This window comes from Nerophis ophidion, linkage group LG17, assembly GCF_033978795.1.
Source record: "Nerophis ophidion isolate RoL-2023_Sa linkage group LG17, RoL_Noph_v1.0, whole genome shotgun sequence".
Lineage (NCBI taxonomy): Eukaryota > Metazoa > Chordata > Actinopteri > Syngnathiformes > Syngnathidae > Nerophis > Nerophis ophidion.
Window position 1 is genome coordinate 19,755,223 of NC_084627.1, and position 18,301 is coordinate 19,773,523.

At 40.6% G+C, this 18,301-nt stretch overlaps 1 protein-coding gene across 3 annotated transcripts in view; it reads right to left on the reverse strand.

Annotated features, from left to right (window-relative positions):
* Positions 1-1,780: 1,780 nt before the first annotated feature.
* LOC133536178 (zinc finger and BTB domain-containing protein 7C) overlaps positions 1,781-18,301 on the reverse strand; it is a 66,134-nt gene continuing 49,613 nt past the window's right edge. For all 3 annotated transcript variants that reach the window (XM_061876483.1, XM_061876482.1, XM_061876481.1), the window contains 3 exons: positions 17,907-18,301; positions 16,039-16,688; positions 1,781-3,606 (listed from right to left, as the gene is read on the reverse strand). The exon at positions 17,907-18,301 is cut by the window's right edge and continues 252 nt beyond it. In XM_061876483.1, the coding sequence (XP_061732467.1) occupies positions 3,078-3,606; positions 16,039-16,688; positions 17,907-18,301 (1,574 nt within the window). In that variant the 3' untranslated portion in view covers positions 1,781-3,077. The remainder of the gene's footprint in view (positions 3,607-16,038; positions 16,689-17,906) is intronic.

Sequence of the window (18,301 nt, forward strand, 5' to 3'; positions counted from 1 at the left end):
CGCACAAGTTTATTTTAGTCTTTAAATTTAGTGAGCGAGCATCAATGTTAGTGGATGTCGGTTTCCTGCATGCCGACCCTCTTGAGTTGTGACTTCCTGACCTCTCTCGGGTTCCCCGTGTTGTCACTTTTTGTCCAACACAAAGATGCTCTCATAGTAGTCCCTACGTGTGTGTGTGTGTGTGTGTGTGTGTGTGTGTGTGCAGTTGCATGTTATGCTCATGCACATCCTCATAGGAAGTTTTGCAGAACAATGCTGCTTTAAAATTGACCTTCTGTCCACCTCTATTAGCTGAATGAGGACATTCACATTCTAAAAAAAAATACCTGCAAAAAGGACTTTTTGATTGACGTATGTTGCAACATTTAAATGAATACATGTTAGTATAATCGTTAAAGAGTCAAGCCTTACTTCAAATGTCAATCATGTCATTGTAGTACACAGGATTATTCACTGTGTAACTCTCTGGTGCCTCCAAGCGGGACAAAGGCGCATTACACCAGAAGTGGTAAAGTCAAATTTTGGTTGCAGTTCCACTTTTTGGCCGCTGGAGGGAAAGCGAGCCACGTAAACATGGTAATAATACACATAAGGTAAATGATTGTATTATTTCAAACCTAAGTTAAAAAAATATAAATGTAACGAAATAAAAGTGTTTTGAAACAAGGCAAAACGTTTTACAAATAACACATAGATTATATACTAACAATAACAGTATATTTGTGTATATTAAATAATAAAACAATGGCGTGTAAGGAAAACATATTTAAATCCATCAACAACAAACAAATACTAGTAGCATAGATTACTAGTAATAATAATCAATACATATAAAAACACCTATATGTATACACACACACATATATATATATACGTATGTATGTATATATGTATGTGTGCGTATATATATGTGTGTGTGTGTGTATATATATATGTGTATATATGTATGTATATATGTATATGTGTATATATATACACATATATATATATATATATATATATATATATATATATCCATCAATCCATTTTCTACCGCTTATTCCCTTTGGGGTCGCGGGATATATATATATATATATATATATATATATATATATATATATATATATATATATATATATATATATATATATATATATATATATATATATATATATATATGTATATATATATATATACATATATATACATATATATATATATATATATACATATATATATACATATATATATATATATATATACATATATATACAGTATATCGATAATATAAATGTACATATAGAAAAAAATATATTAGGTGTAGCGATTACTCTTTCAATTTTATTGATCGATGAAATCATAGATTAAAAAATTACAAAATAAACTCTGTATGTAAATCCCATATATATACGGAATATATGAATATACTGTGTGTGTGTATATATATATTTGTACATATGCACATATAAACATATATACATACACGTATAAAAAATGACATAAATTTAAATAATAGTAATAGAACTGACTAAATTCGAATGGTATAAAATTTGGACCCATACTTATTATTTCAGTATCATTCTGAAAATACAAATAAAAAATGTTTGTTTTGTTACAAAATAAAATAAAAAAAAATATAATCTATAGATATTAAATAATATAATCAAATGTATTGTTAAATTATAAATATTTCAGTTTAATCTCTATGCGGTTTTTTAATTTAATCTCTATCTAAAACAATATCTAGCTAAAATATTGAATATAAACCATTAAAAAAGCTCTGACACAAAAAACACCAAAGTTTAACATTTAAAGTCTTTATAAAACATTTGCAAAATATAGCCAAGGCTCATTCATCATTTTAAATATGCATAAATAGCACAAAAAAGAAAAAGAAAATAACAAAAATAATTTTTAAGTCAAATAAATGTGATTGTTGGCAGCAGAAAGAAGACGAGCGTCCAAAAAGCCCAGCAAGCGTCAGTCCGACACATACAAACATACATACTCCATGTACAGTGGGGTAAAAAAGTATTTAGTCAGCCTCTGATTGTGCAAGTTCTCCCACTTAAAATGATGACAGAGGTCTGTAACTTTCATCAAAGGTACACTTCAACTGTGAGAGACAGAATGTGAAAAAAAAATCCAGGAATTCACATTGTAGGAATTTTAAAGAATTTATTTGTAAATTATGGTGGAAAATAAGTATTTGGTCAACCATTCAAAGCTCTCACTGATGGAAGGAGATTTTGGCTCAAAATCTCACGATACATGGCCCCATTCATTCTTTCCTTACCAAAATGGATACATGGACGATACAGCAGAGGGTTGAGAGAATGTCATGTGGTCGGATGAAACCAAAATAGAACTATTTGGTATAAACTCAACTTGTCGTGTTTGGAGGAGGAAGAATACTGAGTTGCATCCCAAGAACACCAGACCTACTGTGAAGCATGGGGGTGGAAACATCATGCTTTGGGGCTGTTTTTCTGCTAAGGGGACAGGACGATTCATCCGTGTTAAAGAAAGAATGAATGGGGCCATGTATCGTGAAATTTTGAGCCAAAACCTCCTTCCATCAGTGAGAGCTTTGAATGGTTGACCAAATACTTATTTTCCACCATAATTTACAAATAAACTCTTTAAAATTCCTACAATGTGAATCTCTGGATTATTTTTTCACATTCTGTCTCTCACAATTGAAGTGTACCTATGATGAAAATTACAGACCTCCGTCATCATTTTCAGTGGGAGAATTTGCACAATCGGTGGCTGACTAAATACTTTTTTTGCCCCACTGTATGACATAGTGCTGTATTCATGAGTGTTTCACGACTGCAAAGGAAATAAGACATGTTGTGTTTATGTACAATAGTGCAGTGGAAGTGCTCCTTTTGTTTCTGTTTTTTGCTTGGTTACGTGTATTTTTTTCACCCGGAAAGTCCCGATTCCTCCATGATAACTGTGTTACATTCAAATGCCAATACAGGCGGGGAAATTTCCTGAACATGAACGCATCTTCCTTGTAAACATTGACAGGGTCTTCTTTTTAGTATTAAGTACGGTGAAGTTCACTGATCTTGTCTTTTGAAAGCTCTTCATGTGGCCGACTCAGGCATGGGCGGGGCCCGCTCCAGTCTCACCGTCCAGGGGTCAGAGGTCGCCGCGTAATAAGGCGATCTGGAGAGTACGTCTTCTCCCGCCAGGGCGAAGGCGAACACTCCTCGCTGCCTCTCCGCTGCTTCCTTCTCCTCCTCGCCGCTCAAACCCAGAAGTCCCCGGCCCTTCCCTTCCTCGTACGCCGCCTTAAACCCGCCGCCGGTGGTGACGTTGGCGGTGGGCGGGCACAGGAAGTTGCCCGCCGGCCCCGCCGACCTCCAGGCGGCGGGCTTGCGTCCCCGCCGCGGGCGGGAGATGCGGCAGCTCTGCCTCTTGATGTGTCGGTGCAGGTGGTCGGAGCGCGTGAAGCTCTTGTAGCAGTGCTCGCACTGGTAGGGGCGCACGCCCGTGTGGATGCGCAGGTGGTTCTTCAGGTCGTAATTGTGCACAAACTTGGAGTTGCAGTGCAGGCAGATGTACGGCCGCTCGCCCGTGTGCTTCCTCATGTGGATCTTCAATTTGTCCTGTCTGGCGAGGCAACAAAAAACAAACTCAGGTCATCTCTCCCGTCCAAAGGCAAAACACAGTAACTCAACGTTGGTCAAAACTGAGCTGATATTAATTTTGGAGTTCCTAGGTGATATGCTTTACATTAGTGTATGCGATATTGTAATTTGTTCCGTAAGTAAGCTGTTACGCGCATGGCAGGACCTAGCAACTACCACATAACCGCGTAGATACAACAGAAAAACCTAGTATCTCAAGGGACCAATCGGAGCTTCTTTGTCAGTCGCCTTATTGTCTTTAATGAGACATTTGCACGAATGGGGGCCGACGGTTGTGATAGCAAAATTACTTATACTTGTTTAAATAGATGATGTTCTTTGAACTGGGTGCCAAAAGTTGTTTATTAGGTTTAGGAATGTGACACTTAGCAAGAGATCTATTTTCTGATCAAGCTCTGTCTCCTGTGTCTTTGATGTAACATGTGGACTATAGTTGACGTGGGCATGTGTTTTCCCTCTTCCTTACCCCCAACAGAGCTAAATTGTTCCCCTTTCCTGAGTGACCCCACCCCCCCTCTGGGCAAACGACACCCTCTCCCCTTCACAGGACTTTGGGTATTCATTCCACTGGTGTACTGTATGTAAATGAGCATGGAGAGTGGGACTTTTGAGAATGTATAATTGTCATGTCAAATTCTAAAGGAGTTTGAACAAGCTGGAACGAACGGATGTGTCGTTCTGGTTTGGTCTCGCTTTGCAAAGCTTTTTATTATTTGTTTGTTACTTTAATAAATCATTTTAAAGCTATTTGTCACTAAAAGATCGTCTTTAAGAAATTTCCACAACACGGCCAATCTGATTATGAGATATTATGGCACGAGGGGATATTTGCACTGCAGAAACTGAAATCTAAGTAAGATGAAATATCTCAAATAAGGGTGATATTTGCTTATTTTCTGTTTGGTAAGATAATTCTTCTCACTAAGCAGATTTTATGTTAGAGTCTTTTACTTATTTTAAGGGTTTTGCTCCTAAATGATCTCAGTAAGATACTACAGCTTGTTTCCAACATTTTATGACCTATTTTGAGTAAAATATGCTTCCAAAACACACCCAGCAATGGTGCACAGGAAGGCGGGGGAAGAAGAGGGGGAAAAGGCGGAAAAATGTTCAAAAGTCCCAATTGTGTCCAAAATACCTCCCCGGGGTTCCAGTCCCACGAGTCCTGCCGCCGGCCACACAAGTCCCGGGATGCAAAAAATGTCCAAAACGCACCCAGAAAAGTCCCACGGGAAGTAGGGGGGAAAAATGAGAAAAGTCGGCAAGAGTCCCCCAAAATTTTCTAAATACCTGCCCAGGTTCGAGTCCCACACGGGTTCGAGTTTGAGTTTGAGTGCACACTCGAACCCGGGTGGGATTTTTGAACATTTCACTGACTTTTCTCACTTTTATCCCCACCTTCCCGTGGGACTTTGTTGGGCGCGTTTTGGACACTCTGGGCATCCCGGCCAGCGGCGGAATTTGTGGGACTCAAACCTGTGTAGGTATTTTAAGATTTTTTGGGACTTTTGCTGACTTTTCCAACTTTCATCCCCCCTTCCGATGGGACTCGGCTGGGTGTGTTATGGACATTTTGGGCATCCCGGACTTGCGCGGCCATACTTAAGATTTTATGTTAGAGTCTTTTACTTGTTTTAAGTGTTTAGGTCCTAAATGATCTCAGTAAGATATTACAGCTTGTTGCTGAGATTTGATGACCTATATTGAGTAAAACATACTTGAAACGAGAATACCAAATGTTGCAAAGCTGTGTCATCAACACTCACAAGTATATAACTACTTTTTAAAGTAAGAATTTCTTATTTCAATTATGTAAAACAAAATCATGACTTTGACTCAATTGTGTCTCATATTGAAACAGATGACAGCCAAAAAGACTTTGCCGTTTTATTTTCAATGAAACAGTAGAAAATACGTATTTGTATAGTAGTACACTTGTTATTAGTGAGAATATACTTATTTTAAGATATTTTTGGGTTCATTGAAGTTAGCTAATTTTACTTGTTTTGGAAAGTCTTGACAAGCCAAATTTTCTTGTTCTATTGGCAGATAATTTTGCTTAGTTCAAGTAAAATACCCCTTATTTTTGTATTTTTTTAAATTGTTTTTGAACACTGACTTTTTGTAGTGTGGAAGATTGGCCCAGGACGTTGCAAGCACCTTCATTAAATGTATTGTTCTTGATCCTTCCCCTTGCATACTCTTTTGGGCGGATAACTGTGGAGGTCAACATAAAAATTGGACACTGTACACGGCTCTTGCCCAATGTGCAAACGCAGAATGGGGCCCACCCGAGATTGTGATAAAATATCTGGAGAAAGGGCACACGTTCATGAGAGCAGATTCAATCCATGGCTCAATCGGCAAGAAAATGAAAGCTCAAGAAAACATCTATACGTTTGATGACTTTGTAAATCTTTGTAAGACAGCATCAAGATAGATTAGTTTTCCTTTGTTTTCTCAAAATCAGCTAGAAGTGAGTTACTAGGTTTTGCCTTTGGACGGGAGATCTGTTGTGTGCAATAGTTCGTTGACACCAGCAGAGGTGCCGTTGAGTCACTATGAGCGTATCGACAACGAAGCGAGAGGCGCCATGTGTGCTACTTAGGACTTGGGCCAACCTTGAGACCTCTGAATTCGGGAGATGGGGGAGGGGGTGGGGGGTGTATATTGTATTGTCCCGTAAGAGTTAGTGCTGCCAGGGGTTCTGGTCCCGGTAAAAAAGCTGACTATATAAGACTACGTTAGCTTTGCATTTTAACTTGTAAGAGCTTAATCTGCATAATCACCAATGTTCCTCGGACCGTACTTTGTAATGTTAGTTTTTGCCTCACTTTCATTTGTAATTTAATAAGTTTGAAAAAACAAAACATTGGGTTTTATTTTTTATTCCGTCTTATTTTGCTCAATTCTTCTGAACTTAACTAGATGAACTGTACAGTGCCAGGTGCCTCAAAAAGGCCCAAAACATCATAAAGGACCCATCTCACCCTGGACATAAACTTTTTGAACTGATGCCCTCAGGCAGGAGATACAGGACAATAAAATGCCCGAGAGCAATAGTGTCGCTGAACACAAGATAACAATAATGACTGTGCATGAGAGCTGTATGCTTGGTATTTTTATGTATTTTTATCTATTTATCTATGTTCTTATGTTTTTATGTATGATTTTTGCACTAAATTAAGTTGCATACAACTTTGTTGTACAATGTACAATGACAATAAAGATATATTCTATTCTATTTTATTCTTAATTGCCTCCATGTACCCCCAGCTTATTTTTTCCAGATGGAAAAAGAAAGGAGTATGTGAAGCCGGGTTTTATTTTGTGTAATAATAAGAAAATAACACTGCATTGTTGTAGTTAAATGTTTTTATGTTGAAAATTTTTTTCTAAACAATTGCAAACATGCTACGACACAAACGATCCGATATTGTTTTGATATATATGATGATTGATCACTGAAGAGAAATACATATGTAAAATTTAAACATTTTAAGTAGAGATGTTTGATAACGGCTTTTTTGCTGATATCAGATATTCTAATATTGTCCAACTCTTAATTACAGATTCCGATATCAACCGATACCGATTCATACAGTCGTGGAATTAACACATTATTATGACTAATTTTGTTGTGATGCCCCGCTGGATGCATTAAACAATGTAACAAGGTTTTCCAAAATAAATCAACTCAACTTATGGGAAAAAAATGCCAACACGGCACTGCCATATTTATTATTGAAGTCACAAAGTGCATTATTTTTTTTAACATGCCTCAAAACAGCAGCTTGGAATTTGGGACATGAGGTCGGTGGGATGGGGAGGTTTCGGGGGGGTGTATATTGTAGCGTCCTGAAAGACTTAGTGCTGCAAGGGGTTTTGGGCATTTGTTCTATTGTGTTTATGTTGTGTTACGGTGCGGATGTTCTCCTGAAATGTGTTTGTCATTCTTGTTTTGTGTGGGTTCACAGTGGGGCACATTTTAGTAACAGTGTTAAAGTTGTTTATACGGCCACCCTTAGTGTGACCTGTATGGCTGTTGACCAAGTATGCATTGCATTCTCTTGTGTGACTGTGCCGGCACACTGTTTGTATGGAAGAAAAGTGAATGCGACGACAGGGTGTCTTCACTCAGGTCCGCATGTTACGGGGTGAAGGTTTCAGGTGAGAAAAGACGCTTAAGGCAGTGCCTTTAGGGCACGCCCCCAATATTGTTGTCCGGGTGGAAATTGGGAGAAATTTGAGAGAATGATTGCCCCGGGAGATTTTTGGGAGGGGCACTGAAATTTGGGAGTCTCCTGGGAAAATCGGGAGGGTTGGCAAGTATGCATGCAAGTTCGTTACTTTTCCTGACAAAACACACCAAAATAATAACTCTAAATAAAGTTCTAAAAATATACAATAAAACATGCTTTTATTTCCTCAAAGTATCATATATAACGATAATTTTGGGGGCAATTTCGCGGCTGTTTTTAATGCACTCAACAGTCATGGAGTGTTAGTGAAACACGCTTCCCCCGGAAAAATGTACCTCATAAAATAGAGAACGACCAAAACTAAACGTATTACCTTCATTTTGGCAAAATCTCCATAGTTTTGGACCATGGTGTCTGCCTCCAACAAAGTGTTTGTAATCACTGCACTATTGCTTGGATTTACATGGCGTCAAGTCCGGCTCATTAAATATGCGTAGTGGTCAAGCCAGCGTCTTTTCTCATTGGGTATTAGGCACCATTTGGCCTTTCTTGAAGAAAAATGCACAATGCTTGCGTTGTTTTAGGCTAGAGGTGTCCAAACTTTTTGACTGGGAGGCCGCATTGGGCTAAAGAAATTTGTCCGGGGGTTTTGGAAAACTGCATGCAAAGTAACCATACATGTATAAATATAAATATAATAATAATATATATATATATATATATATATATATATATATACACACTGTATATATGCGATGAGGTGGCAACTTGTCCAGGGTGTACCCTGCCTTCCGCCCGATTGTAGCTGAAATAGGCGCCAGCTCCCCCCGCGACCCCAAAAGAGAATAAGCAGTAGAAAATGGATATGGATATATATATATATATATATATATATATATATATATATATATATATGTATATATATATATATATATATATATATATATTTGTATATATATATATATGTGTGTGTATAATGTACTGTATATATACATGTACAGTACATTACTATACATTACTTTTTTTCTTTTTCGCACACTCTTGGCATTCTCTCAATAAGCTTCAAGAGGTTGTCACCTGAAATGGTTTTCACTTCACAGGTGTGCTTGAAGCTCATCGAGAGAATGCCAAAAGTGTGCACAACAGTAATCATAGCAAAGGGTGGCTATTTTGAAGAAATTAGAATACAAAACAGTTTTTAATTATTTCACCTTTTTTTGTTAAGTACATAACTCCACAATGTGTTCATTCATATTTTTGATGGCTTCAGTGACAATCTACAATGTAAATAGTCATGAAAATAAAGAAAGCAAATTGAAAGAGGAGAAGGCGTGTCCAAACTTTTGGTCTGTAGTGTGTGTATGTACATATATATATATATATACATACACATACACTTTATGTATATATATATGTGTATATACGTAAATGTGTGTGTGTATGTGAGACGAGACAACCTCTTTAAAGTTCTGTAATCAATCAGAGATATCAAGCAGCTAGATGTCAACACGGCTAAGTGTGGAGAGAGTGTTTTGCTTTTTCCTTATCATGCCTAGCAATATATTTAAATTAGTGTAAGTTCACATTTTTTATTGTGATGGGACAGTTTTTTTTAATATCCACAAAGTTCAGTGAACAGTTGTGTTATGTGCGACCATGTGAGTTAACTTTTTTGCTGATTGAATTTTTTTTTCTGGACCATGACTAGGAAAGGTGGTTTGGATTTGGTCATATGAGTGAATGCTGTGCACGGGAGGGGGTTGAAAGTACACTTCACTGACCTGAGTTTCTTACATTGTCCACAAGATGGTGACAAATTGCCACCTGTCAGACCCCTGGATGTTTAAATTCAATATGAAAAAACCCTGCATGGCCGAATTGTTTATTGAACTTTATTATTTAACCCGCAAACTGTGGTTTGGACACTCCTGTTTTAGACTGTACAAACCGTTCGAATCTCAAAAAGCATAAAAGTTTTTCTTCACAATTCCTCAAGAGATAATCAAGAAGGGCGGAAGAATTTTACGAAAGACGACCATAAATGTGGCCACTCTCCAGCACAAGAGAGCACAGTCAAAGAACGAACAAGTTTATAGTGATTACTTCGTTAAATGTTTGTTTGATATACTTTTAACATTTATCAAGTATTATCTTGATATAATTGGTATTTTATCTCGTTACAGAGTTTTTAAATAGCATTTTTTGCTCCGAGTGTTTTGAAAAGCCCCAACTCGGCAAGTCTACATAAAAGAAATGTGAGCAAAACCTAAGAGAGGCAACAATCATAAAGGAATATTTTAGCACCAACACAATGTTGACATCCATAGTTATATTTTGATAAGGACGGGTAAAAACACGCTACTCGTAAACATGGCACCTTAGACGCAAAGTTAAATCATAAAATGCAACCTTACCGGAGCAACATTGATGCATATTTATCCAGGAGAGTCTTGATACCAATTTCCTTGACCCAACCACACACAAAGAAATTGTAGACCGCCATGCTTTTCCAAGTCTGTTTTGTCATGTAGAATGATGTCTGGAGCACAATAGTTCGATATGTCTGGGAACTCCACTGACGGATAATCCTTCATATAACTCCATCCATCCATTCTCTACCGCTTGTCCCTTTCGGGGTTGCGAGGGGGGTGCTGGAGCCTATCTCAGCTGCATTCGGGCGGAAGCCGGGGGAAACCCTGGACAAGTCGCCACCTCATCACAGGGGCCAACACAGATAGACAGACAACATTCACACTCACATTCACACACTAGGGACCATTTAGTGTTGCCAATCAACCTATCCCCAGGTGTCTCTGGCGGTGGGAGGAAGCCGGAGTACCCGGAGAGAACCCACGCAGTCACGGGGAGAACATGCAAACTCCACACAGAAAGATCCCGAGCCCAGGATTGAACCCAGGACCTTCGTATTATGAGGCACATGCACTAACCCCTGTCCCACCGTGCTGCCCCTTCATTTAACGCAACAACTTTTATTTTTTAATATTTAAGGATCTACTCCAATGCATAGTACGATTTTGTTTGCTTGTATCTGCTTTTAATGGTAAGATCTAGGCCCCTTGCGTACTCTGATAGTTCCTATGCCATCCTTGCTTGGTTGACCACCACTGGTTTTCACGTGACGGAATACAAGCAATATACGCCTGTTGTCACGCCTATGGATCATGTTTTGTTTTGGTCATGTTCGATTTTGTTTTTTGGACACTTGTTTCCTGTTTTGCACTTCCTGGTTAGTTTTCGTTACCATGCCAACTCATTAGTTTCAGCTGTAATATCACGCACCTGTTCCATCACTGATTATGTCACTGCTATTTAAGCCATTCTGTTTCTGTTCTTCGTCCTGGCAACTTCACTTTACCCATGTATACCTCAACTCCTTCATGGCATTCCATGCTGTTTGTTTTTTTCCACGCCGCGAAAGTTTTGCTATTCATGCCATAGTGCAAGTGTTTTTGTTCATGTTTATAGTTTCTGTTTTTAATAGCCCAGTGTTTGTACCTCCTTGTGAGCGCCCTTTGTTTGCCTTTTCTTTTGTAGTAACTAGAGTATAAATTAATATGTACTCACGTTCACGCCCGGCTCGTGCCAATCATCCTGTGCATCGAAGAAACAACCCTAGTACAAGTCCATTTTTGACACCTGTGCTTGCTTTTTCATTGGTATTGCTTCCTGCTTTCATCATCACCATATTGACTTGAACACTGAACTAAAGCTGTTTTTTTTTACTCTAATATTGATGAGTTTAGTTTAAATTATCTGTTGACACATGCAGAAAGGGAGCAAGTTTGAAGCAACGTTTTGTCAGGCAAGTGTATTAATTCACTGTTACTAAGAGAGTAATATACCACTTTTCCCATATGTATGTACGCTATTCTTATTTATCTTGCACCAAAAAAAATGATTGAGGAGACTACTTGAAACCGGGTTGTCCATAGTCTCTCTATACACGAATCTGACAACGAGTGTCAAAAGAAGGACCGTGATGTTGCTACGACACATCTCACTCAGGCAGCTTTGTTCTGCCCAACACCGCAATGGCACGGAAACAGGAGATCAGAACATTCGGAGGGCGATAGCTACAGTTTTGTAAAAATATTGTGCAACATTATCGGTACAGTGGCGTTTTAAGAAGTAATAAATTTTACTTTTTGAAACCGATACCCTGCGATGAGGTGGCGACTTGTCCAGGGTGTACACCGCCTTCCACCCGATTGTAGCTTAGATAGGCTCCCGTGACCCCGAAGGGAATAAGCGGTAGGAAATGGATTGATGAGCGGATTATCGGTAAAACCGTACAAATGCTTTTCCCTATATTAGCGTCCCTTCACTGGCTCCCTGTGCGTTATCGAATCAATTTTAAACTCCTATTTGCTTTTAAATGTCCAAACAACCTCGCGCCAACATATCTCTCCAACCTCCTTCAGCCTTACTGCCCCACTCGATCCCTAAGATCAGCCGATCAGCTCCTACTGACGGTCCCTGACACAAGGCTGAAGCTTAGAGGTGACAGAGCTTTCGCTGCTGCTGCTCCCAAGCAGTGTTAGACAAGCCTCCTCTCTTCCTGTTTTTAAATCTCTCTTAAAAACATACTTTTATTCCTTGGCTTTTAACACTGAGTGATATCCACCCTGCAATGGCGCCCCATTATACACCTGCTGTGAACCTGTTTTTATGTTTTATTTATTCATTTTTTATCATGTTCTGTTTGTGTTGTGTTGTTTGCTCGACCCTCGTATTATCTTTTAACCTGCCCATTGTACAGCACTTTGGCTACCCCTGTGGTAAATTTTAAATGTGCTTTATAAAAAAAAATTTTATTTGATTTGATTTGTTGTCACGTGGCCCTCTGTCAACCAATCAACAGACGACAGTGTCCTTACAAGTAAGCGCCGTCTTTTGGGCGTTGAATCGGAACAGAGGCGTTTGTTACATATTTTAATAATACAATATTTTTTGGTGTATCTCTTTTGAATGTTCCCTGCTGGGTAGAAACAGTGTTTTAAGCCCATTGATATTACAGTACTCCAATGCGCTTCCTAAAGTTATGGTTACCTATCTATTATTATTTTACACATAAATATTCTGTCCATGTATACGTTTTTAATATGTTAAAATAGAGGTGGGAAAGTATCAAATGGGTAAAAAAAAACAATACATTAAGAGAGATGGGGGTTTCCACACTCATAGAATCATAGATGAGGTGAACAGTAGCGAGAAAAATGTGGGTGGCTCGTTTTCAGGTTTAACCTCACCGCTCCTTTGACACGAAAGACAATGTTGCTTCAAGGAGTCTGGGGTGTGGTTGACCTCTTTTTAAAAGTCAGCTGGTATAGGCTCCAGCTCATCAGTGAACCTAAACAGCTTAAGCCGTACAGATTGATAGTTGTTTGTCCATATGTGCTCTGTGATTCAACCGACTGGCAACCAGACTAGTGGGTAGTCCACCTCTTGTAGTCTTAGTTACCTATTATAGATTCCAGCTGCTGGAGACTATCCTAGCGGACTATGGCCTCGAGACAGGAGATACTCTGGATTGGTCAACCAGAGGCCACATACAGTGACAAACAATGATTCTATATCATCCTTATCTTGGAAGAGATCGTATAGTCATTAATGAATTCACTGTGCTAGAGCCTTTCACAATGGTCTATAGGAGGAAAGGCAGATTACAACCTGGACTGGTCACCAGTCAAACTCTGCAGAGCACATATACTTTATACAATCAACCATTTATTCATTCATTTTGAATACCGCTTATCCTGTATGGGGTCACACATGAGCGGGTGCCTATAACAGATGACTTAGTGAAAAAGGCGGGACGCACCCTGGACTTGTTGCCTGTCAATCAGAGGCCACGTATAGTTTTACAAATAATACATCTGTGCCAATCTATATTGCTTATCTTGTACGGTGTCACACATGTGCTGGAGCCTATGCCAGTTGATTTTGTGAAATTGGTGGGACCCACCCTGGACTTGTAACCAGTCAATCAGAGGCCACATATACTGTAGTTTTTAAAAACAATCATCTATACCACTTATTCTGTATGGGGTCACATGTATGCTGGAGCTCATCCCAGTTGGCTTTGTGAAATAAGCTGGATACACCCTGTACTTGTGGACAGTCAACCAGAAGACACATACAGTTTTAAAAATAATAACCAATACCAGGCTATACCGCTTATTTTGTTTGTAGTCACAAGTGTGCTGGAGTCTATCCCAGTTAAATTGGTGAAAGAGGTGGGGTATGCCCTGGACTTGTCACCAGTCAATCAGAGGCCTCATACAGTTTTTTTTATAAACAATCTATACGGCTTATTCTGCATGGAATCACACGTATGCTGGAGCCTATACCACGTGACTGTGAAAGAGGCTGGATACACCCTAGACTTTTAGCCAGTCAATAATAGGCCACATATAGCTTTTATAAACAATCTATACCGCTTATTCTGTATGGAATCACACGTGTGCTGGAGCCTATCCCATTTGACTGTGAAAAAGGCTGGATACACCCTTTTGGCCAGGTAGTCGGAGGCCACATACAGTTTTTACAAACAATGATCTATGCCAATCTTATCCTGTATGGGGTCCCATACGTGCTGGAGATTATCCCAGTTGACTTTGTGAAAACAGTTGGATACACCCTGGACTTGTGGCCAGTCAATCAGAGGCCACATACAGTTTTAAAAATAATAACCAATACCAAGCTATACCGCTTATTTTGTTAGTAGTCACAAGTGCGCTGGAGTCTATCCTAGTTAAATTGGTGAAAGAGGTGTCGCCAGTCAATTAGAGGCCTCATACAGTTTTTATAAACAATCTATGCCGCTTATTCTGCATGGAATCACACGTGTGCTGGAGCCTATCCCACTTGACTGTGAAAGAGGCTGGATACACCCTTTTGGTCAGTCAGTCCGAGGCCACATACAGTTTTTACAAACAATGATCTACGCCAATATTATACTGTATGGGATCCCATACATGCTGGAGCTTATCCCAGTTGACTTTGTGAAATAAGCTGGATACACCCTGGACTTGTGGCCAGTCAATCAGAGGCCACATACAGTTTTGAAAATAATAACCACTACTAAGTTATACTGCTTATTGTGTTAGTAGTCACAAGTGTGCTGGAGTCTATCCCAGTTAAATTGGTGAAAGAGGTGTCGCCAGTCAATTAGAGGCCTCATACAGTTTTTATAAACAATCTATGCCGCTTATTCTGCATGGAATCACACATGTGCTGGAGCCTATCCTACTTGACTGTGAAAGAGGCTGGATACACCCTTTTGGCCAGTCAGTCGGAGGCCACATACAGTTTTTACAAACAATGATCTATGCCAATCTTATCCTGTATGGGGTCCCATACGTGCTGGAGCTTATCCCAGTTGACTTTGTGAAATAAACTGGATACACCCTTGTGGCCAGTCAATCAGAGGCCACATACAGTTTTAAAAATAACCAATACTAAGCTATACCGCTTATTTTGTTAGTAGTCACAAGTGTGCTAGAGTCTATCCCAGTTAAATTGGTGAAAGAGGTGTCGCCAGTCAATCAGAGGCCACATACAGTTTTAAAAATAATAACCACTACCAAGCTATACCGCTTATTTTGTTAGTAGTCACAAGTGTGCTGGAGTCTATCCCAGTTAAATTGGTGAAAGAGGTGTCGCCAATCAATTAGAGGGCTCATACAGTTTTTTATAAACAATCTATGCCGCTTATTCTGCATGGAATCACATGTGTGCTGGAGCCTATCCCACTTGACTGTAAAAGAGGCTGGATACACCCTTTTGGCCAGTCAGTCCGAGGCCACATACAGTTTTTACACACATTGATTGATGCCAATCGTAGCCAGTATGGAGTCCCATATGTGCTGGAGCCTATCCCAGTTGACTTTGTGAAAGAGCAAGGTGCCCCTTGTCACAATATTGAATTGAATTGAAATGTTTATTTCAAACCTGCACAGTACAACTAAACAGTTTTTTTTTTTTTTTTTTACATTTTGGCAGAGATAGTTATATATTTAATATAGACAATCATTCACCTATCTTTTATACCACTTACTCTGTTCAGGGTCACAGGTGAGCTGGAGCCTATCCCAGTTAAGGCTGTTACTGTTGTTGGAAAGGTTTCATTCAGAACACGCGGTTTGATGTTAGTGAAGTGATGATCTCACCTGGTGAAGCGCACCTCACAGATTGTACACATGTATGGTTTCTCTCCCGTGTGCGTCCTCATGTGTCGCGGTAGTTTGCCGGCGCCTTGGATGATCTTGTTGCAGATTGGACATTGCTGCGAAGACTTGGGCTTCATCTTCCTCTCCTCCTCCAGCTGCCAGGGCGGGAAGAGCGCCCCCAGCTGGGAGGCCGAGTTCAGGAAATTGAGGTAGGACCGCAGCTCCGCCTCGTCCTTGACCGCCGAGGGCGGCGGCACGGAGCCTGGGGCGCCCACGGAGCCGCACAGGCCCGAGCTGACGAACTCTTTGAGGAAGTCACTGTGGAGCAGACCGGGCGGGACTTCCTCTTTCATTTCCTCCTTGATGATCTCTTGCTTGACGGCCAGGTTGAGGGGGCCGGCGGCGGCAGTCGGCGGGAAGGCGGCCGGGACGCGTGGCGACGCCCCTGCGCGGGGGCGCTGATGGAGGCCGGGATCGAGGAAACTCTGAGGGAAGGCCGGGAAGTCGGCCGCCCACATGGAAGGGTAGAAGGCGGGCAGGAGAGGAGAGAAGTTGGCCCTCCTGTCCAAAGTGGACATGCGGGGGTACAGACCGTCCTGGAGGAGCGACGCGATGGAGAAGTCCTTCAGGGCGCGGTTCTCCAGACTCTCCTGCGACACCACAAAAGGTCAAAGGTTAACGCCCATGGAAAAATTACGCAAAAAAGTTGATTTTCTACAAACCCCGTTTCCACGAGTTGGGAAATTGTGTTAGATGTAAATATAAACGGAATACAATGATTTGCAAATCCTTTTCAACCCATATTCAGTTGAATATGCTACAAAGACAACATATTTGTTGTTGCAAATAATCTGTAACGAGTGGGTCGTTCTCTCAGACACAGCGTCAAGGTAAGAACCTGTGATTTATGTAAGTACAAAAGGCAAAACAAAAGAGCTAGCATGGGAGCTAGAGGATAACACAAAAGGCCTTAGCATAGAAGCTAGCGTAAACAGGACAGGGAACCAAAGTTGTCACTTGTTGCGTGTCGCAAACTACGAAGCCAGCCCGAATGGACGAAGGAGGCAGGCTTAAATCAAGACAGAATCACAAAAAACAGGTGTGCGTCTGGAACACGTGGCAGGTGAAAATAATACGTTACCATGGTGACCAAACCAACTCACAGGTGCACAAACAATAACAAAGGGAGTCCAAACTAACAGAAAACACAAACAGACCCAAAAATCCAAATCACAATATGATCCGGGCAGCGGATCACAACATGATCATTAACTTTAGAATTTGAAGCCAGCAACACGTGACAAAGAAGTTGGGAAAGGTGGCAATAAATACTGATAAAATTGAGGAATGCTCATCAAACACTTTTTCGGAACATCCCACAGGTGTGCAGGCTAATTGGGAACAGGTGGGTGCCATGATTGGGTATAAAAACAGCTTCCCAAAAAATGCTCAGTCTTTCACAAGAAAGGATGGGGCGAGGTACACCCCTTTGTTCACAACTGCGTGAGCAAATAGTCAAACAGTTTAAGAACAACGTTTCTCAAAGTCCAATTGCAAGAAATTTTGGGATTTCAACATCTACGGTCCGTAATATCATCAAAAGGTTCAGAGAATCTGGAGAAATCACTCTACGTAAGCGGCATGGCCGGAAACCAACATTGAATGAGCGTGACCTTCGATCCCTCAGAAGGCACTGTATCAAAAACCGACATCAATCTCTGAAGGATATCACCACATGGGCTCAGGAACACTTCAGAAAACCACTGTCACTAAATACAGTTTGTCGCTACATCTGTAAGTGCAAGTTAAAGCTCTACTATGCAAAGCGAAAGCCTTTTATCAACAACATCCAGAAACGGGGTTTGTACCTGTTTTCCACTCATGTTGTCAGCTGATGTTTCCTGGTAGGAGGAAGTGCTGGGAGCTGGCGACTCATTCGTCCCGAGAGGCTCCACCCTACTCTCCGGCGACCTCAGCGACCTTTCATCATCCTCGTCCTCCTCATTCCTCGACTCCTCTTCTTCCTCCTCCTCATCGTCCTCCTCCTCGTCATCGTCCACGTCCCTCCCTGCGCCCTCTCCCCCGCTGTCCATGATCTCCAGGCACACGTTGATGATGCACGGGATCTCCAGCATGCGAGCGGCGTTCAAGATCTCCTTTACGTTGGACGCCGTCACCGTCAGCGTGGAGGTGTAGGCGAACTCCAGGATGGCCGTGAGCGAATCTGGGGGGACAAAGTCTATTTCGTAGATGGCGGTGTGGT